The 26,917-nt window shown below is 42.7% G+C and overlaps 1 protein-coding gene across 1 annotated transcript in view; it reads left to right on the top strand.

Moving 5' to 3' along the window:
* dacha (dachshund a) overlaps positions 1-26,917 on the top strand; it is a 954,430-nt gene that overhangs the window by 741,669 nt on the left and 185,844 nt on the right. Inside the window, exons 4-6 of the mRNA XM_060935796.1 lie at positions 5,393-5,527; positions 14,027-14,199; positions 26,005-26,134. Of these exons, the coding sequence (XP_060791779.1) occupies positions 5,393-5,527; positions 14,027-14,199; positions 26,005-26,134 (438 nt within the window). The remainder of the gene's footprint in view (positions 1-5,392; positions 5,528-14,026; positions 14,200-26,004; positions 26,135-26,917) is intronic.

Genomic DNA, 26,917 nt, shown 5'->3' with positions numbered 1-26,917 from the left:
TAAATAAAAATGGAATGCAATTATGTGGAAGTTTCAAAATTCCATATTTTATTCAGAATAGAACATAGATGACATATCAAATGTTTAAACTGAGAAAATGTATCATTTAAAGAGAAAAATTAGGTGATTTTAAATTTCATGACAACAACACATCTCAAAAAAGTTGGGACAAGGCCATGTTTACCACTGTGAGACATCCCCTTTTCTCTTTACAACAGTCTGTAAATGTCTGGGGACTGAGGAGACAAGTTGCTCAAGTTTAGGGATAGGAATGTTAACCCATTCTTGTCTAATGTAGGATTCTAGTTGCTCAACTGTCTCAGGTCTTTTTTGTCGTATCTTCCGTTTTATGATGCACCAAATGTTTTCTATGGGTGAAAGATCTGGACTGCAGGCTGGCCAGTTCAGTACCCGGACCCTTCTTCTACGCAACCATGATGCTGTAATTGATGCAGTATGTGGTTTGGCATTGTCATGTTGGAAAATGCAAGGTCTTCCCTGAAAGAGACGTCGTCTGGATGGGAGCATATGTTGCTCTAGAACCTGGATATACCTTTCAGCATTGATGGTGTCTTTCCAGATGTGTAAGCTGCCCATGCCACACGCACTAATGCAACCCCATACCATCAGAGATGCAGGCTTCTGAACTGAGCGCTGATAACAACTTGGGCCATCCTTCTCCTCTTTAGTCCGAATGACACGGCGTCCCTGATTTCCATAAAGAACTTCAAATTTTGATTCGTCTGACCACAGAACAGTTTTCCATTTTGCCACAGTCCATTTTAAATGAGCCTTGGCCCAGAGAAGACATCTGCGCTTCTGGATCATGTTTAGATATGGCTTCTTCTTTGAACTATAGAGTTTTAGCTGGCAATGGCGGATGGCACGGTGAATTGTGTTCACAGATAATGTTCTCTGGAAATATTCCTGAGCCCATTTTGTGATTTCCAATACAGAAGCATGCCTGTATGTGATGCAGTGCCGTCTAAGAGCCCGAAGATCATGGGCACCCAGTATGGTTTTCCGGCCTTGACCCTTACGCACAGAGATTCTTCCAGATTCTCTGAATCTTTTGATGATATTATGCACTGTAGATGATGATATGTTCAAATTCTTTGAAATTTTACACTGTCGAACTCCTTTCTGATATTGCTCCACTATTTGTCGGCGCAGAATTAGGGGGATTGGTGATCCCCTTCCCATCTTTACTTCTGAGAGCCGCTGCCACTCCAAGATGCTCTTTTTATACCCAGTCATGTTAATGACCTATTGCCAATTGACCTAATGAGTTGCAATTTGGTCCTCCAGCTGTTCCTTTTTTGTACCTTTAACTTTTCCAGCCTCTTATTGCCCCTGTCCCAACTTTTTTGAGATGTGTTGCTGTCATGAAATTTCAAATGAGCCAATATTTGGCATGAAATTTCAAAATGTCTCACTTTTGACATTTGATATGTTGTCTATGTTCTATTGTGAATACAATGTCAGTTTTTGAGATTTGTAAATTATTGCATTCCATTTTTATTTACAATTTGTACTTTGTCCCAACTTTTTTGGAATCGGGGTTGTAGATAACAGATTTTCTTTTTTCTTAATAGCTTTATGAAGATGCATGTAACATAGGAGAAATACAGTAGCTGTTCCAAATAGCTGGGCAGTTTGGAGCTGTGGGCACATGCGAAAAATGTATGTGCCTGTATAGCATGTAAACTTAAACTACTTCTGTCATCTATTCACACTACAAAAAGATGGAAGGAAGAACAAATCAGGGTGAGGAATGAACTGGCAAAGGTGTTTGGTTGGATGGCTACATACAGTATGGGTAGAGTGTTTCGGAAAGACTTGGGCTCTGTGTGTATGTGTGTGTGAGACAATTACCCAAGGCTTTTTTGTTTTTTGTTTTGTTTTGTTTCTTGTTTTTGTTTTTTAAAAGGATGCCGGTAACCAGTTCTGTCGCTGTGTGGCTAAGAAGGAGTTAGGTGATGGACACATTCTTAAAGCATGACTGACAGCCAAGTAGGGAGTAGATTCACACTCTTGGACACACACAGACACACACACACTTCGCTGGTTGGCACTAATTTAGGCTAATGAGTCTTGTAGCCAACACTAAAGGAGCTTTTGGACAGAGCTCAAATGGGTCATCAGCACCAGAGCTGTGGGTAGTTGAACTCTTCACTCACTCTGATATACTGTGGTTCACACATGCTCACACATACATACATATGTCCAACACATTTGTCTTTTGCTACCTCAGGATATTATAAAAGCTGTCTAATTTAGAAGTGAATGAAGACACACACACACACACACACACACACAAACAAACCAATGGCACTGCTGACTCCCACCACTGCTACATCCTAGAGTATACTAGTTCAACATTTATCATTACATTGCATTTATGTTAATTACAATTTTGTTTGACAAGAGCATGGAAAGGTCAAGTGGAAGTTGCAGTGCAAACATGTCTGTGAAGGTTCTCAGTCATCCAGGTCATCGTAAACCGTAGGTGCTAAAGAAGGCAACTGGACTTGCTTGAAATTCTTGAAGAGATTTCACCTCTCATCTGAAAGGCTTCTTCAGTTCTGTCTAACTAGTGGGGAGTTCCAGGTATTTATCCTCTAGTGGACCAAAAGCAAACCTAAGGAGAGTCAATGAGGTCACATGAGTCGTTGACACTCTCAGTTATCCTGTAGGTGTTAAGGTCACTGGAGGCCAGGTGTGAACAGTGCTAGCAGCCTAGAGGGTTGTTAGAATGGTCTGCGGGTCATTGGGTAGTCAGACAGAACTGAAGAAGCCTTTCGGATGAGAGGTGAAACGTCTTCAAGAATTTCAAGCAAGTCCAGTTGCCTTCTTTAGCACCTATGGTTTGCAGTGCAAACACTTTTGCACTTACAAATATGCATGTATACACACACACACACACACACACACACACACACACAAGACTCATTCCTTGAATCGCCTGCAATTGTCTAAAAAAATTCCCATTTTCCTTAAACTGCAGCAGTGCTGAGCCCAAAGTCTCTGCTTTTCAAAGTGTTTGCAGAGATGAATGTATCCTTAAGAACTAAGTTGTTTTAAAATGTACAGTGGGAAACATTGACTAATAAATGTGAGCTCTTCTGGATACTGAATAAGTATCACAGTTGTGCTAAAAATAATTGATTTGTCTCCCAAATGGCGCAAGAGAAAAGTGTTCACTCTATTGTCTGGAAATTGGTAGTTTGAATTCTAATGATGCCACAGCATACTCTCTCCCCTGTCAATTACAGCAGTCCTAGCCAATAATCGGCATCTGTGAGCTCATGTATGTGGAGGTGGGTGGACAGTGCTTTCCTTGAAGTGTGTTACGCCACCTCTGACACTGCATGAGATAACAATCTGAAAAGATGCAATTGACTGGTATCACATGCCTTTGCCCTCCCTGGTATGGAGCTGTCATGTGATATGGGAGAGCTGTCTAGTGGGTAGGAATTAGCCATGGCTAAATTAGAGAGAAAATATTTGAGAAAAATTAGTACTGTCTATTTCTGGAGCTTATACATACAGTACATAATATAGGCTCTTATATACTATCATATACTAGCTCATTTCAGACAGATCATATAATTAATAGACTCAATAAAATGTCTATTTTATTTTCATGATATTAAGGAAGAACCAGTTTCAGTTGGGGGTGACAGGGTGGTGTAGTGGTTAGCACTGTCACCTCACAGCAAGAAGGTTCTGGGTTCAAGTCCAGTAGCCAACGGGGGCCTTTCTGTGTGGAGTTTGCATGTTCTTCCCATGTCTGTGTGGGATTCCTCTGGGTGCTCCAGTTTCCCCCACAGTCCAAAGACATGCAGGTTAGATTAATTGGTGGCTCTAAATTGACCATAGGTGTGAATGTGAGTGTTGTTTGTATCTATGTGTCAGCCCTGAGATGACCTGGAGACTTGTCCAGGATGTACCCCGCCTCTCGCCCATAATCAGCTGGGATAGGCTCCAGCTTGCCTGCGACCCTGCACAGGATAAGCGGTTATGGATAATGGATGAATAGTTTCAGTTGCCATGTTTAGCTGTTAAGAAGAGTAAGCCTTCATATTAATATCAGATTTTGAATCTCACACTCTTTGTTGTGCCTCTACAGCCACATCATACAGCCACATCATACAGCCACATCATCCTATTTTGTATTGTACATATTTTGTACAATACAAAATAGGATCTGTATCCCATTGATTTTTAATGGATATTAGTGGTGCAGATTGGAGGTCGGTTGCTACAGATTTGATAGCCTCTGCCCTGAGTAGCACTGCTTCTTGCTGATCGAGTGTCACCCTTCTGAACCCAGATTTCTAACCTTAATTATCACCAGTGAAATAGCCAGGCTGCCATACAAAATAGGAATTGGGCAAAACTATATAAAAAAATGGCTTGTACCAATTCAAAGTAGTAGTGTGTACATATCAGCAAATTTTGCTTGTGTCTGCATGAAAACAGAGCTTATTAATCACCAAATGTTCATGTATGTACAAATTCTAACGTCCTACATTAAAACACACATGAATCATAAAACACATACCCTCACCTGCACACACACACGCACACACACACACAGCCTCAGGTGTGAGCTCAGCCATTATCTTGTCTGCTTGTTTTCTCTCACTCTTTCCAAGCACTCCCAGATGAACAACTCTCTGCATTCTATAGAGGAAGAATTAAATTCACATTATTATTAAAAGAATCACTCACTGCAATCTGTTGCAAAAACACCATCTGCTGGATCACTCATAGGACCTCCGTTGCTTATTTAGCAGAATTAGACAATGATTTCCTCTTCTTGGCTTCACCTCCTCTCTCCCCTCCTTTCCCCTCACAGCTCTCAGCTAATTCAACATAAGTATTTTTATAACACAACTGTTTTCTCAGCTGTATCCCATTGATTTTTAATGGATATTAGTGGTGCAGATTGGAGGTCGGTTGCTACAGATTTGATAGCCTCTGCCCTGAGTAGCACTGCTTCTTGCTGATCGAGTGTCACCCTTCTGAACCCAGATTTCTAACCTTAATTATCACCAGTGAAATAGCCAGGCTGCCATGAACCTGCTATAACTATGTGCTAGCTTTTTTGGACATGGACTTTATATGTGGGCTTCTTCCATCAAATTAACATTAGGGATGCACATGCATGAGAATTGATTACATTGAATTTATTTACCCAAGAAGTTTGATTGGATTTTCACCTGGTTGGTTCACCTTTAAATACACAAAAGGAACCTGAATGGATTACTGACTTTGCTAGTGATCATGCAGCATATTTTTCCCCCATTTTTTTTCTTTAGGTCCAGACTCCCCTGTCATTTTTCTCAATTTCTTTTTTTCTTTTCCATCTCTATGATCTCTCCAGGGGGTAGTGAGTCATCCTGGGATAAGGAAAAGTTGCAGTCACCCCCCTCATCTGGAGCACAGCATGGTTTGGCCCATGCCAGCCTCTCTGGTTCACACCTCACCTCACTCCAGCAGAGCCACCTCCTGGCCAACCGTGAGTTTCTCATCTACACAGTCATTTATTTATGAGTTCCATTCACTTATGTGTTCAATTGTTCAAACCCTGACTCTCCATGGGTTAATTTTATATATATATATATATATATATATATATATATATATATATATATATATATATATATTAGTGCTGTCAAGCGATTAAAATATTTAATCGCGATTAATGTCGCGACTGCCATAGTTAACTCGCGATTAATCGCAATTTAATCGCACATTTTTGTCACATGAAAAACCATTGTAATTCTCTTATCAGCATAAAAAAGTGAATGGGCTTGCTCACCGTTCGAACTACAGGGGTACACGGGGGATCCGAGATCCCCTGAAACAGACATGAGATCCCTTGAAAACATGATTTGGGAAATGTTGGGGGGTCTCTAAAATATTGGCAAAATGATGTTTATTGACATAGCAATCATGTGTAACTGGAAGCATTTGCATATCCGAAGTGAGCGCGCGGTGGAGAGCCGCGCTCTGAGACAAGCGCAAGCACCCCCCAAGGGAAAATAAGGGACCCCCCGAAAATATCGGCATAGTTCGAACACTGGTTGTACCAATGTTTTTTGTTTTTTTTTTATTGCAGAGCATAACACGTCTTGTCACAGCCACTGCAAAGTGGGGCTGGAGTCGCCAATGGGAAAACGAAAAACTTAAGCCGAGCATCGTGGCGCTTCGGGGGAGGGCAGAGGACTCTGGCTGTGCGGGGCGTGGCATCATGTCACAGAGCGTTAATCTCGCGATAAAAAAATTATCGCCGTTAAAATTGAGTCAAGTTAACGCGTTAATAACGCGACATTTTTTGACAGCACTAATATATATATATATATATATATATATATATATATATATATACACACACACACACACACACACACACACACACACACACACATCCAAGATGGCGACGTGCCTAGACGCAGCGGCTTTGTGCTCTCCCACTCAGAGTTTATTTTTTCCATCCTGTCTGGTTAAAAACACCTATAGCCGGCTGGATATTTTATCTATAGGACAAAAGTTCGAGGGAAGCTTATCATATGATTTTCTCCATATCCACAACGTTCCGGATGACATCGCACGGACACCGGGCTCTCCATGGATTACAATCCCAGCTTCCAGGAGCCAGCGGTGGCACAGAGAACATAAACAAAAGAGGGGGTGCCAGGGCGGCGTGCGAGTGAGGCTAAGGAAGCAACCGCACAAACCACCACTTCCAAGCATTTTCCTCTCTAATGTGAGGTCTCTTGTGAACAAACTGGACGAGTGGAAGCTGTGGATTGCAACCGATAATCTAATCCGGGGCTGATGCATTCTGCCGATCACAAAGACGTGGTTGAATCCACTCATACCAGACACGGCTATCGAGCTAGCAGGCTACACAGCACACCAACAAGACAGGTTGGAAAGCTCCAGTAAGAAAAAGGGGGGGGGGGGGCTATGCATTTACGTAAACTGGTGCATGAATTCCACAGTAGTTGCTAGACATTGCTCTCCGGATGTGGAGTTCATGACAATTAAATGCAGACCCTTGTACCTCCCCCGTGAGATTAACACTGTGCTACTCACTGCTGTGTCTATAGCACCAGATGCTCATGCTAGCTTGGCTCTGGAGCTTTTGCACCACACCATCAGCAACAAACAGAACAAGTATCCCCAGGCTGCTCACATCATTTCCAGGGACTTTAATCATTGTGATCTGAAAGCAGTCCTCCCCAAATTCCATCAACACAAAGTGTACAACCAGGGGAGAAAAAACACAGGACAAGTTGTACACAAACATCAGATGGGCCTACAGGGCTAAACCCCTAGCACACCTTGGCCAGTCTGATCACATGTCCCTGCTTCTGATCCCTGCATACACCCCCCTCCAGAAACAAGCTCCCATTATGACCCAGACTGTTAGCACATGGCCTGAGGATGCCTCCCTCCAGCTACAGGACTGTTTCCAAAGAACCGACTAGGAGATTTTTGCTCACCAGGACCTGGAGAACCACACTACAGGAGTCCTGGATTACATCAGGTTCTGCACAGACAATGTTACCAGGGGCAAACATATAAGGATTTATCCCAACAGGAGGCCCTGAATGACAAAGGAGGTCCAGAGCCTGGTGAAAGCCAGGAACACTGCTTTCAGGTCAGGGGATAAGGCACTCTACAGTGCAGCTAGAGCCAACCTGAAAAGAGGCATCCATGAGGCCAAGGCAACATGCAGAAGGAGGATAGAGGACCAGCTCAGGAGCAACAACACCAGGCAGGTGTAGCAGGGTGTCCAGCACATCACCAGTTACAGATCCAGCAACCCCCTGCCCATGGAGGGAGACTCTTCTCTGGTAGAGGAGCTGAATATCTTCTTTGCCTGCTTTGAGGTGATGCCAACAGCAGCTCCATCACAGCTGCCTGTCCACAGCAGCCTCACACTCACGGTAGAGGAGTGTGAGGTGAGGTGGGTGATGAGGAAGGTGAACCCAAGGAAGGCTGCAGGACCCGACGGTGTGACAGGACGGGTGCTGAAAGACTGTGCAGATCAACTGGCTGGAGTCTTCACAAGGATTTTTACCCAGTCCCCGTCTCAGGCCATTGTCCCATCCTGCCTTAAGTCCTCAACCATTGTACCACTACCAAAAAAAACCCTAACATCAACACCCTGAATGACTACCGCCCAGTGGCACTTACACCTGTCATCATGAAGTGCTTTGAGAAACTGGTGCGGAGTCATAGCCTTGCCTGCCTGCCTGCTGAGCTGGACCCTCTTCAATTTGCTTACAAAGCAAAGAGATCCACGGAGGATGCTGTATGCACAGCACTTCACGCTGCACTGACCCACTTGGAACAGCAGGGGAGCTACGCCGGAATGCTCTTTGTGGACTTCAGCTCGGCATTTAACACGATCCTTCCACAGTGACTGGTGTCCAAGCTAGCGGACCTTGGGGTTCCACCACTCACCTGCAGCTGGATATTGGACTTTCTGTCCAGCCACTCATCATCAACGGGGCCTGTGTGGAGAGGGTCCCGGTGTTCAGGTTTCTCGGCATTGAACTGGAAAACGACCTAACCTGGAGTGCCAACACCAAGGAGTTGCTGAAGAAGGTGCAGCAGAGACTGTAACTATGGGTGGTAAAAGAGAGCAACTGGACTTGCTTGAAGATTCTTGAAGACGTTTCACCTCTCATCTGAAAGGCTTCTTCAGTTCTGTCTGACTGGTAGGGAGTATCAGGTATTTATCCTCTCATGGATGAAAAGCTCATCTAAGGTGTCGTTGAGTCATCCTGTTGGTGTGGGTCACTGGGGGCTGAATGTGAATGGCCATTGCACACCAACAGGATGACTCAACGACACCTTAGATGAGCTTTTCATCCATGAGAGGATAAATACCTGATACTCCCTACCAGTCAGACAGAACTAAAGAAGCCTTTCGGATGAGAGGTGAAACATCTTCAAGAATCTTCAAGCAAGTCCAGTTGCTCTCTTTTACCACCCATAGTTACTATGACCTGGATGACTGAGAATATTCACAGACAGCAGAGACTGTACTTTCTGAGAATCCTCAGAAAGAACTGTCTCCCCCAAAATCTGCTCCGTGCCTTCCATCACTGCACCATAGAGAGTGTGCTCACGTACGGACTGTGTGTATGGTATGGCAGCTGCACATCCTCAGAGAAGAAGGCGCTCCACAGGGTCGTTAGGGCAGCAGAGAAAACAATAGGCTGCCCCTCCCCACCCTGGAAAAGATTTACACCTCCAGATGCCACAGGAAAGCAATGGACATTTCAAAAGACTCTTCACACCCCAGTCATTCACTACGTTTACATGCACATAGAGAGAATCGAATTTCTGCCGTTGCTCAACTGAAATCGAAGTTCAAAATGCCATGTATACACCTTAATTCGGCTGAAATTGAACCGAACTTGATTTCTCGGAATCGAGCTACACGACCTAGTTTATGTGATTTCTGCCGAGCTACTTTGTGCATGTATACCCTATCGAGCTAGTTGTCGAGCTACTTCCGGAAGTGATGAGTGACGAGACCATAAGCGGGAAACACAACAGCCTCGGTCGGCATGACAACAGTAGTAGCGAGCAGCAGAAGAGGTCAGGAGGAACAAACGAAGAAGAGAAAATGGCGATGTAGAGCTCTCTGAAGTGTGGGTGGAGCACAGAGGACGGCAGGACAAAGCTTCTGGTACTAATAGGCTTTTTATTGTCAGACTTTTCAGTTTAACAGCCTACTTTTATTCTTGAGAGAAGCGCGCGCACACACACATGCGCGCGCTGTGTTCTAGTCCCGGGATGAGCTCTCCCCTCTGCCTCCTTAAATAGGGCGCGGTTACTGGGAAGACACACAAACACAGGTTAATTACCGTCAGGTGTACCGTCGTTCTGCCACTCACCTTCCCTGGCTCCGCCCTCCTGTCACAGACCGGCGCTTGACCACGCCCCCACTGCCACAGGCAAGCAGAAACGTGCACTTCTGGAGCAATGATGAGACAGAGTTCATGCTCATTCAGCTTAAGGAGTTGAATATATTAAAATTCATGGACGGGAGAAAAACGCGCAATGGAGAACACGGAACTGATAACTTTGTTTACACTCTTGAATAGCTCTTCTTCATGACGACAACCAGAAGTGTACCAACACGATGGGGCGTGTAGCGCCACCTGTGGCTCGGGTGCACAATGCACCTCATAACAATAGCTCGATTTAAACACTGTGCATGTAGGATTGGATTTCTCTGGCACCCTGCTGGGACCTTCAGCTCGATTACCAACAGCAGCTCGATTTGGATGTGCATGTAAACGTAGTCACTGTCTCTTCCAGCTTTTACTATCAGGCAAGAGATACAGAGCAATGAAAACCAGGACAAACCGCCTTAAAAACAGTTTTTATCCCAAAGCAATCATGGCTTTAAACTCAAATGTGCAATAGAACTATTCTTGGCCAATGTGCAATATACCATATATGGGTGTATATTTCTTCTTATCAGTGCAATCTGTGTACATACAGAACCAAAACAATTCTGTTTGTACTATTTTAAGTGCAATCCGTGTACATATAGAACCATACAATAGAATTCTGTTTATACCATTTTACCAGTGCAACTCTGTATACTTTACTATTTATTTTTATACTTTATTTGTTCTCCCCCCATTTTTGTTCTTCTTTTTCTTTCTTTCTATAACTCATAATGAGTCAACAGCACCTTCAATTTCCTTGTACCTTTTGGAAAAGTGACAATGACAATAAAGACTTTATATACACACACACACACACACACATATACATTTCTTTAATAGAAAAAAAACATGAATTTGGTGCAGAAGTTTTAATTTATTTTGGGTTTTCTGAAATCAGCAGTGTCAAAAATTTACATACACTCACTTAGATAATTTATTCAGAGGTGCTGAGACTTATAAAATGTCTCTTATCTTGCCAAGGCCTCTTTACTTCCTGTTAGTGACTATGATTGATGACAGCTGGTAGCTTCTCTGTGCCTTCATAAAAAGGGTTTGTTTACAGCACTCATTAGATTGACCAACATACAGTAAAATGGGAAAGTCCAAGGAGCTCAGTGCAAATCTGAGAAAGAGGATTGCAGATGTACACAACTCAGGAATGTCTCTTAAAGCCATTTCTAAACAACTGCAGATCCCAAGATCAATTCAAACAATTGTATGTAAGTTACTGGGAGGTGTAATCACTTTGCCAAGCCACTTTGTTTCAAGAAAACCCAAACTGTCACCCTCAGCTGAAAGGAAATTGGTTCAGATGATCAGGAACAACCCAGGAACCACCATGGCACAGCCCTGCCATGAACTGGAAGCTGATGGATCACTGTCTACCATTCAGATCACCATGGACGCTATCCAAGAAATCAACCCCCTGCTCCAAAATGGACACCTTCAAGCTTAACTAAAGTTTGCAACTGACCACATAGACAAAGAAAAAGCCTTCTGGAGGAAAGCTGTATGGTCACATGAGACAAAGATTGAGTTGTTTGACCATAATGACCATGATATACAGAGGAACACTGTACCAGCTGGTGGTGGTGGTAGAAGGTTCATGCTCTGGGGCTGTATTACTGCCAGTGGAACTGGTTCATTGCACAAAGCGGATGGAATAATGAAGGAGGACTACCTCAGAATTATTCAGCATAACCTCAAACCATTGGAACACCATTGGGAGTAACAACAGGACAATGAATCCAAACACACATCAGAGCTGGTTGTGGAGGATAAAGCATGCTAACATTAAGCTTAAAATAAGCCCTGACTTCAACCCTATTGAAAATATATGAATCGTGCTTATACAGTGGTGCTTGAAAGTTTGTGAACCCTTTATCCATCAATCCATTATCTGTAGTCGCTTATCCTGTCCTACAGGGTCACAGTCAAGCTGGAGCCTATCCCAGCTGACTATGGGCGAGAGGCAGGGTACACCCTGGACAAGTCGCCAGGTCATCGCAGGGCTGTGAACCCTTTAGAATTTTCCATATTTCTGCATAAGTATGACCTAAAATATCATCAGATTTTCACACAAGTCCTAAAATTAGATAAAGAGAACCCAGTTAAACAAACGATACAAAAATATTATACTTGGTCATTTATTTATTGAGGGAAATGATCCAATATTACATATCTGTGAGTGGCAAAAGTATGTGAACCTCTAGGATTAGCAGTTAATTTGAAGGTGAAATTAGAGTCAGGTGTTTTCAATCAATGGGGTGACAAATGTGTGAGTGGGCACCCTGTTTTATTTAAAGAACAGGGATCTATCAAAGTCTGATCTTCACAACACATGTTTGTGGAAGTGTATCATGGCATGAACAAAGGAGATTTCTGAGGACCTCAGAAAAAGCATTGTTGATGCTCATCAGGCTGGAAAAGGTTACAAAACCATCTCTAAAGAGTTTGGACTCCACCAATCCACAGTCAGACAGATTGTGTACAAATGGAGGAAATTCAAGTCCATTGTTTCCCTCCCCAGGAGTGGTTGACCAACAAAGATCACTCCAAGAGCAAGGTGTGTAATAGTCGGCAAGGTCACAAAGGACCCCAGGGTAACTTCTAAGCAACTGAAGGCTTCTCTCACATTGGCTAATGTTCATGAGTCCACTGTCAGGAGAACACTGAACAACAATGGTGTGCATGGCAGGGTTGCAAAGAGAAAGCCACTGCTCTCCAAAAAGAACATTGCTACTCGTCTGCAGTTTGCTTAAGATCACGTGGACAAGCCAGAAGGCTATTGGAAAAATGTTTTGTGGACACATGAGACCAAAATAGAACTTTTTGGTTTAAATGAGAAGCATTATGTTTGGAGAAAGGAAAACACTGCATTCCAGCATAAGAACTTTATCCCATCTGTGAAACATGGTGGTGGTGGTGGTGGTGGTGGTAGTATCATGGTTTGGGCCTGTTTTGCTGCATCTGGGCCAGGACAGCTTGCCATCATTGATGGAACAATGGATTCTGAATTATCCCAGCGAATTCTAAAGGAAAATGTCAGGACATCTATCCATGAACTGAATCTCAAGAGAAGGTGGATCATGCAGCAAGACAACAACCCTAAGCACACAAGTCATTCTACCAAAGAATGGCTAAAGAAGAATAAAGTTAATGTTTTGGAATGGCCAAGTCAAAGTGTTGTGGAAGGACCTGAAGCAAGCAGTTCATGTGAGGAAACCCACCAACAGCCCAGAGTTGAAGCTATTCTGTGTGGAGGAACAGACTAAAATTAATCCAAGCCGGTGTGCAGGACTGATCAACAGTTACTGGAAATGTTTAGTTGCAGTTATTACGGCACAAGGGGGTCACACCAGATACTGAAAGCAAAGGTTCACATACTTTTGCCACTCACAGATATGTAATATTGGATGATTTTCCTCAATAAATAAATGACCAAGTATAATATTTTTGTCTCATTTGTTTAACTGGGTTCTCTTTATCTACTTTTAGGACTTGTGTGAAAACCTGATGATGTTTTAGGTCATATTTATGCAGAAATATAGAAATTCTTAAGGGTTCACAAACTTTCAAGCACCATTGTACGTCGAGTCCATGCCAAGAAAAAAAAATTAATTGAACTCTACCAAGTCTAACATGAAGAGTCATGAAATATCCAACCAGAATTCTGCCAGAAGCTTGTTCATGGTAAACAAAAAACGTTTGGTCAAGGTGAATTTTGCAAAGAGATATTTTACCCAAATATTAGGTGTGCTGTCTGTACAGTTTTGACCCTGTATGTATACTTTTGACCCTGTGCTGATTTCAGAAAACCCAAAGAAAATTGTGCACCGAATTCTAGGGTTTTTTTTGTTTGTTTTTTTTAAAGATGTATGCTGTACAATCATTCTGCCACAGAAAAAGAACAGTTCAGAAAAATAATTGAAAGCCCAAATATTGCCATGACATTCATATCCAAGATGACATTCATGTAAACCTCTGACCACAACTGTGTGTGTCTATGTCTCTTGCCCTATCTTACTCAGGTCTTGATTTGCCTTTTATGATGATGCCTCACCCCCTGTTGCCTGTCAGTCTGCCCCCTGCCTCTGTTGCCATGGCAATGAACCAGATGAACCACCTCAATACCATTGCGAACATGGCTGCCACTGCACAGATGCACAGCCCCCTGTCCAGAGCTGGAGCATCCGTCATCAAGGTAATGGTCGAACAAACACACGCGCGCACACACGTGTGGGCACTGAGACCATTCAGGGCCATTGTTTACATTTACTATATATTTAGTTTACCTTCCTCTTGTGTAAGGGCCTGCACCGACCCGTTTTTAGGTTTGAAATGCATAAAAGTGCCATTTAAATTTGTTTATTGCATCAAGGCTTTTTGACTTTGTCAGGAACCTCAATTTATACAAAATAAAACAAAAAAAAAATCTATTTCACTAAATTATAAAATGCTCTGGTGAAAATTATGACCTTTGTTTTTGTTAGGGTCAGTTTTGACCCAGTTGTAATATAAATTTTTAAAACAACAATTAGTGCCAAAACTGAAATCATAAACACACTGTCCGTCTGAACGTGGAGAAGACGAAGGAGATTGTTGTGGACTTCAGGAGAGCGCACACCCAGCATGCTCCACTATCTATCAATGGTGCTGCAGTGGAGAGGGTGAGCAGCACCAAGTTTCTGGGTGTGCACATCTCTGAAGACTTGTCCTGGAGCAACAACACCACATCACTGGCCAAAAAAGCCCAACAGCATCGGTACTTCCTCCACAAACTGAGGAGAGCAAGAGCCCCAGCCCCCATCATGCACACATTCTACAGAGGCACCATCGAGAACATCCTGACCAGCTGCATCACCGTGTGGTACGGCGCCTGCACCGTGCCCTGCTGCAAGACTCTGCAGCGCATCGTGAGAGCAGCTGAGAGGATCATTGGTGTCTCTCTCCCTTCTCTAACAGATATTTATAATTCCTGCCTCACCCGCAAAGCCATCAGGATTGCAGGTGACCCCACCCACCCATCTCACAGCCTCTTCAGTCTGCTGCCGTTGGGGAGGAGACTGCGGCATCTCCAGGCCAAAACCAGCAGGCTCAAGGACAGTTTCTTTCACCAGGCGGTCAGGAGGCTCAACTTCCTCCCTGTTCTGCCCCTCCTCCCCCCGGCCCCTGCCACAGATTCTGCTCACACACACCCCTGCCCCCCCTTCAGCATCCGACATGTCATCCTCACAGTCCCCCCCCCAAACACACACACACACACATACATACATCTCATCGTTCATTAACACACTGAACTCAGGGACCACACATCTCACTTTACCTCACTCATTTGCACTATTCTGCACTACCTCACCTCAACAGCTGCTAGTTTGTTTATACTGCTTATTTCATGTTTACCTGCTATACCTCAAGTGCCCTTGACTGTTTGTTTATTTGCACCAATTTACGCATGTGTGTGTCTATATATATATATATATATATATATATATATATATATATATATATATATATATAATGTGTGTATCAGGGTTCTCCACGGATTGAAAATATAGGGGGGTGGGGGTCAATCGGATGACCTTGAAACAAATTTGCATAAATTTACATATTTCATTTGCATAAAATTTGCATAAATACTCTCAAATAGTAATCATTTAGAATAGAGGAATCAATTGGACCGATACAAAATCAATTTGGATTGATGTTTTCGATGTCGACAGTGGAACGGTTACGCGTAAAACCAAATCGCTCAAGAGACATTTCGACAGAGTGTACGCACTTCAAGAGCTACAGTAACACTGACAGCCAGGTTATATTCTCACGGTTTTATAGGCAATATCACGCTTGCCGCACCAACTTTTAACTTTTTGTTTTTATCCTTTATTTCTCTGCCGACAATAACAATCGGTTATCTCGAACTTGGTGTCGATTCACACATATTATAAAGGCGTGTTATCGCCAAGCGCAAGAACAATGTGTCAAAAACACCAAAGTGTGAAACGCTTTTCTTAGACTATAATCGTCAGACTGACTAAACTAATTGTTGGTAAAAGAGTTTCACACTCGGGTGTTGTCGCGTTGTCGGTACTCCAACAGAGAAAAGCTATCTGTCACAAAGAAAACAAAGGGACGTCTCTTCCTCATACCTGCCAACCTTGAAAAAATTTTATGAGTACAATTTTACAATTTCATGAGTACCCCCCCCCCCCCCCCCCCCCCCCCGCGCGCATGCGCCCCCACAGACCACAACCAGCAGACCAAAAACACACTTTCAATCCAGTTTTATTGATTGACCTTGGGAACATAGTCCAGTTTTGTAAAACATTCCTATTGATAGATTTTTGGAAACTGTTATTGATGGCTCTTGGGAACTTCCTTCCATTTTGAAAAGCACAACAAACATTAAATACATGTGCAAATGAAATGAAATTAAACCAGATCCACTCTTTCAAAATAAATAACAACACATTAATACAGTATGTAAAAAAGGCACTTTCAACACAAAACATGGTATGCATAAATTTCCCATGCAGTAGGTTTAGACTTTTGCATTTTTTAACATGTTGGAAGTATATTGCATTATACAGTAAAAATATTGCATTATACAGTACACTGCAGTATTTTGTAGTATGCCTTTTTCATGTGCAAACTATTGCATTTGCATTCAAAATATTGCATTTACTGCAGTAATACTGTATAAAAAAGCATTTGATACTGCAGTACCATGCAGGTTTTTTCATAAGAGGGATGGCCAATTTTCGACTTCACATCATCTGCAAACATTCTAGGCTACCATTGACAGAAGTTACCGACTGCCCTTAAGATATACAACACGCTACGTTTTGTTGAGCACATCAATAAAGTGGTACTTATCATAGTGATTCAATGAGAGCGCGAGAGGAATTGTAATCAGGTTTCGTTGGTTACCGCATCAAATATGCAACCTCGAGTGATGGCTTCGAAGTTAAATGAAGAACTAGCCTGTACTGTTGGTGTTGTAAATGCACAAAATAACGGCTAGGAAGCTCTTGAGTACACGTGAAACACAACCGTTTCTGTTACAAATATAAAAACGACGTCTCTAACCAACGTTTCAATCCCCGACTTGCTCTAGCCACCTGGCTGCACTGCTGCACTCAAGTCAGAGATGCGAAGGAGGAAGGGGAGGGGGTGAAGAGGGCAGAGCCACACACTCTTGAAGAGGGGCGGGGGGATTGGGCAAAGCATTCCATTCTGGCTTTGAGTTTTCTCACAGATCAGCGGTATCAACTTCAGCGAGAATTTGACTGAAATGCGAGTTCAGACGATATGCATACTTTTTAATGTGAAAACGTACAGTCATACAATGAGGTAAAAATTCGTAGCGGCTACGCAAGATGCGTACAGGTTGGCAGGTATGCTTCCTTTTGTAAAGGGGCGGCAGAAATTAAATGGGGGCGGGAATCACAGAAAGGGGGGCGGCCCGCACCTCTAAAACCCCTCGTGGAGAACCCTGTGTATGTATATATGAGTGTTTAGTCTACGTCTAGTTCTTATCTAGAGTGTTTATACTGTTTATATTGTTTGAGTGTTTAGTCTGTCTAGTTCTTATCTAGTGTTTACACTGTTTATATTGTCTGAGTGTTTAGTCTATGTCTAGTTCTTATCTAGTGTTTATACTGTTTATATTTATACTGTTTATATTGTTTGTCTGAGTGTTTATGTTAGGACTAGGACTGTTTTGGCCTCTAGAGGCCGCTGTTATTTCCTTTTCATGTCGTGTTTATTTTGGCCTCTAGAGGCCGCCACTGTTCCTGTGTTTTGTGTTTGTGTTAATTGCCTAATTATCTTCACCTGTGTCCTTAATTAGTTTGTCTATTTATACCCCTGAGTTCAGTCCTCTTGTCACGGAGTCTTTGTGCTGTTATGTTTATCTCCAGTTTCCTTTGTACTGTGTTTTTTGATCTTCTTAGCTTTTGAATTTTTGCACTTTGCTTTTCTTTTGGATTATACTCTTTGGGTTTTTTTTGTCTTTTGTTTTGCCCTGTATATAGTGTATATAGTTTAAATAAACCTTTTGATTCTTTTTCTACTTCCGCCTCACGCCTCTGCATTTGAGTCATCCCCCTGGTGGCCTAGTGGGGGTTTGCTGGATTATCACACCAACGAACCAGGTTCGAATCCCAGCAAAACCCTAACAGTTTAGTCTATGTCTAGTTCTTATCTAGAATGTTTATACTGTTTATATTGTTTGTTTGTTTTTTCAATTATTCTATTTTTATTTATTGCATTGCCTGTTTGCACCGTGGGTCAGAGAGGACTGAAATTTCATCTGTGCTGTATGTCAAGCATGTATCGCATATTTGACAATAAAGTTGACTTGACTTGACTTGACTTACATCAGTGGTTCCCAAACTTTTTGGCTGGGGACCCCCTTTTGGACTTCAGAATATTTTTGGGACCCCCTGACATCGACCCCCCCCCCCACCACCACCACCACCACCCATTATGCAGTGTGTAGTAGTAATAACCGTCCGTACACACTCCAACACAGCACTCCCACTTCAATTTTGCCTATTGCAAATAAGTGTCAATCACTCGGAACAGTTCATCAGCAGTGGCTCGTGTTTTCACCTCCTTGCAGAATAGCAGATCCTCTCTCATGTCCTTTGTATCAACGAAACAGATGTACTTGATTAATAAACAGTCTCGGTTGCTGTCAGTGGCTTCGTCGACCTGCAGAGCAAACCGGGTGCTTGCACGTACTCGGTCGGTGAGCTGCTCCTCAATGTCACCAGCGATGTCATGTATGTGTCTTCCAATCGTATTATTTGAGAGGGGGATCGCCCGTAACTTGTTTGCTGTTGCCTCGTCGACCATGGTCCTCACCATTTCAATGGCACAGGGCAGGATCACCTCCTCCACTTCTGTGTGTGGCTTCTTGCTCTGCGCAAGGAGGTAGGCCACTTTGTAGGAGGTGAGCTGGGCATTGACATTGACAGATGCAACTTTAGTGAAGTTCACCCGTTGTGCCTGAAAGTTCAAAAGTTTCCGCCGAAAGAATTCAACCGGCTTGTCCTTGTGCTCGGGGTGTGCCGTGTCCAGGTGAGGCTTCAGCTTGTTTGGCTTTAAACTTTCTGTCGCCAGCACCTTCAGACAGAGAACACACTGCGGTCGTTCCTCACCACCCACCAATGTGCTCGTAAAGCCCATTTCGATGTATGCATCATCATACTGCCTTATCTTTTTCGCTGCCGAAGTGCATGGGAACTCGTCCTGTGCAGCAGCCTTGCGTTTTGTAGGAAGCATGCATAGAAACTTGTCCATGTTGTCATAAAGTCGCCGTCCGATGTTTTGTTCTGAATCTCAAAATAGGGACCTGTTTTATACAGTTTGTATTCACAGGAGGAGGGTTTGCTAATAACAACAACAATATCAGAGCAATCCAACAGATTGGTGGTTTAGCATAAATTGAATGGAATTAATATTCAAGGGCGGAGCGCGATTACTGAGTGAAAGGGAGCAATTGAATTCTAATGACCGTGGCAGCTATACACTGACGCATTACCAACATTCCGACGCCATTCAAAACATTCCAATGCCCGGTTTTTTTTCTGTGTTATGCAAACAGTCCCATCTCTCCGCGACCCCCCTGGAGTCCCTCCGCGACCCCCAAAGGGGTCGCGACCCCCACTTTGGGAACCACTGACTTACACTGTAAGGAGTGTGGTTACACTCCTTACCAGTTGGTGGCAATAATGCACAATTATGTTGTTTGCCCACCACCAAGAAGAAGAAGAAGAAGAGTTAATGACTTGCAGAATACAAATTTCCAGTTTGCAGCATGCAAAAATGAGAAGATTTACAATAAGCCAAGCTTATTGTGTCTTTGCTGAAGATGAAGCAGAGGACACAGAGCAGCATCATGATATGGATGAGCAGGTTTCTGAGGAGGAGGATAATATAGAATATCAACCGGAGGACACAGACACATCTGATGAGTTTGATGAAGAGGTCACAGGTGCTGGTGCTGAAGCTGCTCACGCTCCTGCTGAAATATACAAATCCAAAAATGGTAACATCTGTTGGAGCTCAGTACCTCCCGGTTTACATGGCAGGGCAGCTGTGGCAAATGTCATCAAAATGACCCCTGGGATCACAAGGTTTGCTGTGACGAGAATAAGTGACATCAAGACATGTTTAATCTGTTTATGCTATTGTCACTAAAAAAAAAGTCATCATTGCTATGATAAACCTTGAAGGAAAAAAAAAATCCACGGCGACATGTGGAATGACATTGATGAGGAATACTTCGATGCTTATATTGGTGTTCTTCTTCTTGCTGGAGTGTACAGATCCAGCAATGAGGCCACTGATAGTCTCTGGGATGCAATGTCAGGCAGAAATATTTTCCAGGCAACAATGTCACTTCAGACCTTTCAAATGATATCAAGAGTGTTCAGATTTGACAGTAGAGGTACTCGAGCAAAATCTGACAAGCTTGCTTCCATCAGGGATGTCTGGGAGAGATGGGTGCAGCTCCTTCCACTGATGTTCAACCCAGGGCCAGAGGTGACAGTAGATGAACGTTTTGTCCCTTTCCATGGAAAATGCCCCTTCTGGCAACACATGCCCAGTAAGTCAGGCAAATATGGCATAAAAATCTGGGCAGCCTGTGATGCAAAAACCAGCTATGCATGGAATCTGCAGATTTACACAGGCAAACCTGCAAGTGGCATCCCTGAATAAAGTCAAGGAAAACGTGTAGTCCTGGATATGACTACTGGACTGCGGGGTTACAACATCATGTGTGACATAAGTATTTTTAAGTTCGTTTCTTAGACAAGGATTTTAAGATCGTTACCTTGTTAACAGTTTCAGCGTGAATCTTCTGCCTTCCTCAGAACTGTCACCAGATGTCAGGTGGTGATGTGCCTTATCAGCTGATTTTACGTTATGGAGGCGTGAACGTCCCACCCAATTTGACAGGTAGTTCACGCCTCCTGCTGTCAGGTCGCTCCCCCAGGACGGCGTTCCAGGTGTGCGACAGCGCATACGCTCCCTCATCCCGGTTTATCGTCCTTTGTGCCCGCTTGCGTATCTCCACTGCCTCTAAAATCCAACGCTGGTATCTATTTTCTTCAGCGTGAATGACTCTGGCCTCTTCCCAATTCATTATGTGATTTTGTCATTTGCAGTGGTCTGAAATGGCTGATTTTAGGTTTTCTTGGTGTGCTTTTTCTTTTTCGGATCTTGTGTGTCTTTTTGTTGTTTCTTTCTCACATTCTATTTGGTGTTCTTTCCTCCGTGTATGGAAGCATCTGCCCGTTTCACCAATATAGACTTTGTTACATGAACGGCAAGGGATTTCATAGATGACATTGCATTTGTTGTCCGGTTGTATTTTGTCTTTGGGGTGAACTAGCAACTGTCGGAGGTTCTTGTATGGTTTGACCGGGGTGTTGATATGGTATTTCCTCATGGATTGTTGGATGCGTTCTGTGACTCCTTTTATGTATGGTAGTGTGACAAAGCCCCGGTTTGTTTTTTCGGTGTTTTTTCTTGTTTGTTTGTTTTTTTCCTTTGTTTGTGTCTGTAGTTTCCCTTTTCGGATTGCCCACGATGGATATTGGCAGTTTTTTAATGCCTGTTGGATGTGTTGGTCCTCCTCCTGTCTGTCTTTCTCCTCTGTGATGTTCTGTGTTCGGTCGTATAGTGTTCTGATTACTGACATTTTGTGAGCGATGGGATGCTCAGATGTCCAGAGAAGATATTGGTTGGTGCGTGTCGGTTTTCTGTATGTTGTAATTCTAATGTTTCCTTCTTCTGTGTGATGTATTTTTAGGTCCAAAAAAGCTATTGTCTTGTCCGTTTCCTCTTCGTGTGTGAATTTGATGTTGCCTGTCTTGTCTATGGAGTTTAGATGATCCGTGAGTTGTTGTGTGTGGCCTATTTTGGTTATTTCGAGGATGTCATCAACGTATCGTTTCCAGAAAATGGGTTTGCAGTCATCTGGTGCTGTTTCTATGGCTCGGGTTTCCAGATCCTCCATGAAAAAGTTGCATAGAGTGGCAGATAACGGGTCCCCCATTGCAACCGTTACTAGATGACAACAAAATCGATAAACAAATATACAACCACCTCATCCCCACAGCAAACATCACCCCCCGGATATACGGCACACTGAAAATTCATAAACCCGGAGCACCACTAAGACCCATTGTAGACAGCATAGGATCAATTACCTACAACCTTTCCAAGACACTTGCAGACATAATCAAACCACTCCTCGGACAACTGGAGAAAGAATGAAAGGAAATCAAGATAAAAAAGGATGAAATCTTTGTATCATATGACATCATATCCCTCTTTACAAAAACACTGGTCACAAACCCACTCAACATAGTAGAAAACCAGTTAAAAGCAGACAGAACCCTGAAAAAATGCACAAAACTTACAGCAGGATATAACAAAACTGTTACATTTCATTTTGACTTCCACATATTTCCAATTCAGAGGCACAATTTACAGACAAAAAGAGGGATTTGCAATGGGGGACCCGTTATCTGCCACTCTATGCAACTTTTTCATGGAGGATCTGGAAACTCGAGCCATAGAAACAGCACCGGACGACTGCAAACCCATTTTCTGGAAACGATACGTTGATGACATCCTCGAAATAACCAAAATAGGCCACACGCAACAACTCACGGATCACCTAAACTCCATAGACAAGACAGGCAACATCAAATTCACACACGAAGAGGAAATGGACAAGACAATAGCTTTTTTGGACCTAAAAATACACCACACAGAAGAAGGGAACATTAGAATTACAACATACAGAAAACCGACATGCACCAACCAATATCTTCTCTGGACATCTGAGCATCCCATCGCTCACATAAATGTCAGTAATCAGAACACTATACGACCGAACACAGAACATCACAGAGGAGAAAGACAGACAGGAGGAGGACCAACACATCCAACAGGCATTAAAAAACTGCCAATATCCATCGTGGGCAATCCGAAAAGGGAAACTACAGACACAAACAAAGGAAAAAACAAACAAACAAGAAAAAACACCAAAAAAACAAACCGGGGCTTTGTCACACTACCATACATAAAAGGAGTCACAGAACGCATCCAACGATCCATGAGGAAATACCATATCAACACCCCGGTCAAACCATACAAGAACCTCCGACAGTTGCTAGTTCACCCCAAAGACAAAATACAACCGGACAACAAATGCAATGTCATCTATGAAATCCCTTGCCGTTCATGTAACAAAGTCTATATTGGTGAAACGGGCAGATGCTTCCATACACGAAGGAAAGAACACCAAATAGAATGTGAGAAAGAAACAACAAAAAGACACAAGATCCGAAAAAGAAAAAGCACACCAAGAAAACCTAAAATCAGCCATTTCAGACCACTGCAAATGACAAAATCACATAATGAATTGGGAAGAGGCCAGAGTCATTCGCGCTGAAGAAAATAGATACCAGCGTTGGATTTTAGAGGCAGTGGAGATACGCAAGCGGGCACAAAGGACGATAAAGCGGGATGAGGGAGCGTATGCGCTGTCGCACACCTGGAGCGCCGTCCTGGGGGAGCGACCTGACAGCAGGAGGCGTGAACTACCTGTCAAATTGGGCGGGACGTTCACGCCTCCGTAACGTAAAATCAGCTGATAAGGCACGTCACCACCTGATATCTGGTGACAGTTCTGAGGAAGGTGGAAGATTCACACTGAAACTGTTAACAAGGTAATGATCTTAAAATCCTTGTCTAAGAAACTAACTTAAAAATACTTAAATAGTCAGACATATGCCGCTTTTCCACTACCAACGCGGCTGAGTTGGGCTGAGCCGTGCCATGCTGAGTTGGGCTGAGTCGAGCTGAGTGAGGCTGTTGGAGTTGCATTTCGACTACAACCACACTGAACCGTGCTGGCTGGAAGTGGGTGGACACATTGGGTGGAGTTAGCGAAAGTGGGTGGACGTCACGTGATGTCGTTAGGCGGCGCTAACAGTGACATCAGTGACCTTTTAAGCGGTAGTCTCACGACCCGGATAGTAAACAATAAACATGGAGGACATGGAGTCATTAGTGTTGCTGGTCTTGGTGCTGTGGCTTGTTGTCACCGACAACGCCAACAGATACTGGCAAGAGCGTATAGATGAGGCGAGGCACAGAAATTCTCGTAATTCGTAATTCTTCTTCTTCCAGGTTTACGGTGTTTACAGATCCCAGCGTGCTCGTGGGGCATGTGTGGGCATGTGAGGACACTCCTCCTCACCAATCAGTGCACAGGGGAGTGTCTCCTCACGCCCTAGCCCCACTCGGCTCGGTTTGGCTCGCTTCAGCCCCACTCCAAAACCGTGCGAGTTTTGGGTGCTAAGTAGGGCTGAAGTGAGCTGAGTCGTGCTGCTCTGAGGTAGTCGAAACGCGAGCCATGTCGGGCTGAAGTGAGCTGAAGTGAGCTGAAAAAGGGTAGTGGAAAAGGGCCAATAATGAATTTCCACTACATATCATGTGTGACAATTTTTTTTTACCAGCTATGACCTTGGACAAGAACTTCTCAGGAGGAAACTTACCATGGTGGGCACAATAAAAACATAAATAAATAAACCTGAGCTGCCCACTGAAATTTTGCAGGTGAAGGACAGGGCTCCACTTTCTTCAAAATTTGCTTTTACAGACACCACCACTGTTGTTTCATATTGTCCAAAAAAAAAAAACAGAGTGTGATACTTATGTCCACTTTTCACAAAGACACAGCTGTGTCATCAGGAAGTGACAAAAAAACCCATAATTATCCTGGACTATAATAAAAACAAAGGAGGAGTGGACAACCGGGACAAGCTGACTGCCACCTACACTTGCCAGCGAATGACCAGGAGATGGCCAATGGCTGTGCTTTATAACATCCTAGATGTGTCTGCATACAATGCATTTGTGTTGTGGACCCACATTCACCTAGAGTGGAACTCAACCAAAAAAAAAAAAAGCGGAGAATGTTTCTTGAGGAGCTAGGAAGTTCCCTTGTCAAGCCGCACATTGAGCGAAGGGAACGGGTGCCCAGAGAACCAACTGCTGCAGCCTTTGTCAGACAGCTGCAGAGTTCACCTATCACTCTGTCCACACCATCAGCAACACAAAGAGTATCAGCTGCAGCATCCTTCTCAGCCAGCCCTGCCTCAACAACAACCAGCACAGCCACAACCCTACTGAGGCCACCTGATTCCAAAAGAAAGAGGTGTCAGGTCTGCACTAGCAATGACAGGAAGACAATTGTATTGTGCTTCTCATGCAAAAAAATATATCTGCAAAGAACACACTAAAAGTGTCACTTTTTGCCACACATGCATCTAAACACATACTGTATGTATGTGTTTAGTATGTACTGTACTTGCACACAAAGACTTTTTTTGGAAATTGTATTTGATTTCTTTTGTATTCTAGTAGTTCTAGGACTTGTATTTCTTTCATTTTGTCATTTTGTATATGTATTAAAGTTCTATTTTTGAAAAAAAAATCCTTTTTCTTGAAGTAAATATATATGGGTCAAAATTGACCCATAACACCACAGATGATACTATAGTTAATATTATTATAATTAAAAAAAACCCCTAATTTATTTTAAAGATGTGTTCTAATACTTCCCAGTAATAGTCAGGTAACATAACCTTTTTTTTATTTATTTATAGAATTTTCTTGAGGTTCATTTTACCATTTTATTATTACAAAACAAGAGGTATACTGTAAAAAGAAGGGCCCAGGGGGCCACACCAAAAATATTAAAATCAATCTTTTCATGGATAAGGAAGCCTAACAATGTCACAAAGAGTTAAGAAACAAATTGAATCCTCAATCATTGTTTTGAGGGTATTTTCTGACTGATTTAAGACACGGATCAAAACCAATCCGTTAACATAAGGGATAGTAACAGAAAGTTAACACAAGAGGAAGGATAAGAGTGATTTAAAAGTCAGTGGGCGCTATGTGTGTGTGCCAGGAGTGTGTGCAGGACAGTCCATCTCCATCTCCTTCTCTGGAGGAAGACCCTCGTCCAGGTTCACAGCCCTCTTCCCATGCCAGCAGCAGTGTGTCCAGCTCTCCACATCCACAGAGCCCTGAGCACCTGGGTACACACACACACACACACACACACACACATTATATATATATATATATATATGTAGAATAGAAAAATTTCACTCTGACACCCAACTTTTGAACATAATTAAAAATTTATTCTCGACAAATGTTTCGGCCTTCAGCCTTCTTCAGTGTCATAAAAAACTAAAAAATTACATAGTGCTATGGGCTTGGTTTTATATATACAAAGTTGTGAATTCTTTAAAATTTTAAATAAAGGACAAAGACAAAAATAAACTATTAATTACATAATTTAATAATTAAGTATTGTTAAAAAGAATGCAATTTTTAGATTTATATTCTTTTCGCTTGTTTAACCCATAAGAGGCTAAAGTAAACAATTGCAACATCCAGTACGCTTCCCTATTTAGAAGCACTTTGTCTAAGCTATCTTGAGCGGCGTTAACTATTGTTTCTATACAAATGAATTCAAAATTATTCAAATTATGAAGAGACTGATTAAAATGTTTGGCTACTTCGCATGTTTTTTTGTTGTTTTTCATACTAGATTTATGGTTGCTAACATGTACCTTAAACTCTGTAGTACAAGAGCCAACATATTGGAGATTACATTTATGGCAAGTTGCTAAATATATTGTATTGCAGGAAGTACAAGAAAGATGCTGGTGAATTTTGTATTTCTTTCCGATTATGGAGCTGACAAAAAAAATTTGACTCAGCGAAAAAGTTATTACATAAATCACATTTTTTGTTACACTTAAAGCAACCTTGTTCACGCTCTTGATTATTGACTTCCGTATCACCACGCT

This window comes from Neoarius graeffei, chromosome 12 (assembly GCF_027579695.1).
Source record: "Neoarius graeffei isolate fNeoGra1 chromosome 12, fNeoGra1.pri, whole genome shotgun sequence".
Classification (NCBI taxonomy): Eukaryota; Metazoa; Chordata; class Actinopteri; order Siluriformes; family Ariidae; genus Neoarius; species Neoarius graeffei.
This window is presented reverse-complemented; position numbering and strand designations above follow the sequence as displayed.